The 3448-nt window shown below is 42.9% G+C and overlaps 1 protein-coding gene across 1 annotated transcript; it reads left to right on the top strand.

The window, feature by feature from the left end:
* LOC101065621 (mRNA decay activator protein ZFP36) lies at positions 1 to 2921 on the top strand. The gene is made up of 2 exons (XM_003977070.3): positions 1 to 155; positions 647 to 2921. The coding sequence occupies exons 1-2, from the start codon at positions 123 to 125 to the stop codon at positions 1868 to 1870; spliced, it is 1257 nt and encodes a 418-aa protein (XP_003977119.2). The 5' UTR covers positions 1 to 122; the 3' UTR covers positions 1871 to 2921.
* The last annotated feature ends 527 nt before the right edge of the window (positions 2922 to 3448 follow it).

The following is a 3448-nucleotide window of genomic DNA, read 5'->3' as shown; positions in this document are numbered from 1 at the left end:
GAGTTTCTGCTGTAACCATATAAAAAGCTGGGACATACAGCAACAGTCTGAACACAGATATCAAATATTTAACTGTGGATCACAGCGCAGAATATTTTTTTTTTTTGGCTGAAGGGTACAGCATGTCCGAAATGCTTGACAACATCCTCAAGAAGGTGAGTTACCGTTTGTGTGGTTTATTTATTGTTTGGTGAAAACATTTTACCGTGTATATTGAAGGGGAAAGATTACCTCTGATGTGAGGTAGCTCTGCAGCTGGAACTGAGCGTGCTTGTGGACATGATAATGACAAGTTCGGCAGTAAATTTCTTTAAGAGCCAAGTCTCCATCTTGAGTGGGTTGTGAGATAAGAGAGAGAGACAGTAAGCCACAGTAGCAGGAAATCCTAAAGAAATGGAAAACTAAATGTGTTCCAAACTCTACTGAACCTTTTTATGTAAACAGTGTGAAGTCGCACATGGATAATGAAGGTTTTAGACAGGAAACATTTGCACAAGTATGGCAAAAACAGCTTATTTCTCACATTGGACTTTTTTAACAACTGATAAAATTATCAGAAAGAAAAAGTGATTAATAGTAATGTTACTTTACTGATTTCTGTTGCTTCTATTATCTGTGTATTAACTCTGTCAATCATTTTTAACAGAACTTCATGAACCTGACCCTGAACGATACCTCATTCCTGCCGCAGTCTGAATTTAAAGTCCCAGGGCAGACTGAGCTCAGCCAATCAGGATCCTTCTTGTCGCCCCCATCCCCCCCTGCCTTGTCGGTCCACAGCTTGAGCACTGAGCACATGAACTACAATGACAACAGCAGTCCACTCTGGACATCCAATATCTGGAGCCAGGGCCCAGTCTCCAAACCCAAACAGCCGCCCTTCAGGCCGGACCGCTCCATGAGTCTGACCGAGTCGAGCAGCAGCTTCCTCACTTCCTTCAGACACCTGAAGAATCTGGAGGGCGTTCCCTCAGGACCTACTTCTGCTGTGCCTCCGCCACCGGGTTTCCCTCCATCGTCCACCCTGCCGGCTCAGGTTCAACCAATGGTGTCGACCAACCGTTACAAGACTGAGCTGTGCAGAGGCTTCCAGGAGACAGGCACCTGCAAGTATGGTAGCAAGTGCCAGTTTGCTCATGGTGAGGCAGAGCTGCGAGGACTGTACCGCCACCCTAAATACAAGACGGAACCTTGCAGAACCTTCTACAACTTTGGCTACTGCCCCTACGGCTCACGCTGCCACTTCATCCATGAGGACAAAGTCAGTGGAGGTTCACTGACGTCTGCCAAATTCCAGCATCAAGTCGCTCCCACAGCTCGACACCAGCTCCGTCAAAGTGTCAGTTTCGCTGGCTTCTTGGGTTCCTCACGCAATTCTCCTCCTCCATCATTCCCTGCTTCGTTCAACGATCTGAATATGGGCTTCAGTCGGGCTCCCTCTGTTTCCCCACCTCCTGCCGATCTCCTCTCGCCAGTCTTTGGGGACTCCCTCCAGAATGAAGCAGCAGCATTCCAGTTTGGCAGCCACCAGACCCGCAAAAGCACCGGAGACATCCACAACATTCCTCTCATTCTGGATCCAAATGCCTCATGCTGTGTGTGTGGCCACGGAAATAACATAAGCAGTAACAGCACCAAAGCCTTTACTAACATGGAAGAAGGGCAAAATCTGGACAACAAGCTCTTCCCCAGCGCTGGAGGCCACAGAGCATACACCAAGCCTGCTGGCCTCCAGCGCTTCTCTTCAGAGGACTCCCTGGAGGACAGCTACAGCAGCAGTGGGGGCTCCAGTGGCACAGAGTCTCCAACCTTCGACGGCTCCAACACCAAGAGGCTCACCGTCTTTGAACGCCTGTCCCTGTCTGATTAGAAGGCAAAGAACAGAGGGGAAAACTTGCAGCATGCGTCTGTTCAGCTGGACATTTTTAAGAACTGATCAGGACAAGTCAACTTTTGATGACACAATTAATACTTTTAGTTCTTAATTTATGCTTGTAAAAAAATACAACTTGTCTTAGATAAACTACACATGCTAGGATCATTTTATCACCCAAACATCATAGTTATTTTTATACTTAAAAATATTGTGTAGTCTATTAGACCTTCATATGTGGTCTTCCATAAATATGAGCTCCTCTATAGGTATTGACAGTCCTGGGTAACGACCTGGTTTATGCTTTTAATCTGTTTTGATCAAAATTTCTTATCTTTGAGTAATTGCCGTGCCTCAGATATTCTCCCAGCCTCAAAGGATCTTTACTCATAGTGCCAAAGAAATGTTTAATTCAGTAGCCTTAAGCAGCAAGACCTGACACGTTATCTGTGATATGCACTTTACAGCTCAGTTAATGGGAGAATCATACAAGTCTCCTTGTAGCATTCAAACCAAAGCTTCATACATCACTTTCTGTGTGTGTGCCTGTGTGTGTGTGCGCGCGCGTGTGTTTATATATCTATACATAGTAGGGTGCATGTGTCATCTCTCCGAGACATGGGATGTAAACATTGAGGTTGCAAAAGGCTGGATGATTCAAAGGTGCTTATAGAAAATATATGTCAGCAAAGTAGATATGGACCTTTTCATTCTGACACAGGGTCTAAGGTTTGAAGCCGTAAACATTCTGAGTGTGAGGAAGAGTGTGGAAATTGCACCCATCTTTTATTTCCCCCGTTTGCTCGACAGCCTGGTCCAGGGACGCCACAGTATTCCTTTCTGTTATTGCCTTATATTGTTAACTTAAATATTTATTATGATATTTATTTGTTTCAGGATAAAGAAATGTATTTTGTACGTTATTTATAGAAAAGAAAATATTCAAGGTCTGTGAAAAACCAATGTGAGAAAAATGCAGTATAAGAGAAAAGCCTATATTTTTAATTTGCCTGAAAGGGATTAAATAAATCTATAAATAAAGAAGTGACATGTTTTTGTATTTATTCAGTAGCAAATCCACACTAAACAGTTACTATCTGCTTACTACAGCTTTATAATCCCTGACGAAGACTTAATATTTGTCAAATTTAAAAGGTTAGTATTTATTCACCTGATAGAACTGAGACACACTACAAGACCAAAGAACAATTATTTTCCTAAATATTGAATATTGAGAATAAGTACCTGTATAATGGGAATAAATATGACTTTCCCTGAGTTTCACTATTAGACAAACACTTCTGCAAATGCAGAAACACAGAATCCATTTTCTGTTCGACTGTCAGGCAGGTCACCGGTGTGAAAACAGGAAGAACCGCCTGTTGTCTGTCTCACACAGTGTTTTGTTGCAAACAGTGTCTGTGTTGTGTATACACTAGATCACCTGTGGGACATTCCCACATCAAGTCAGGTAAAAGCTGCTGTGCCTTAAAGCAAAATACAATTATTAATGACATTTCATGAGCAAGAAAGAAATGTGCAGCCAAATTGATTAGACACAATAGTAACTAAAGG

This window comes from Takifugu rubripes, chromosome 11 (genome assembly GCF_901000725.2).
Source record: "Takifugu rubripes chromosome 11, fTakRub1.2, whole genome shotgun sequence".
Lineage (NCBI taxonomy): Eukaryota > Metazoa > Chordata > Actinopteri > Tetraodontiformes > Tetraodontidae > Takifugu > Takifugu rubripes.
This window is presented reverse-complemented; position numbering and strand designations above follow the sequence as displayed.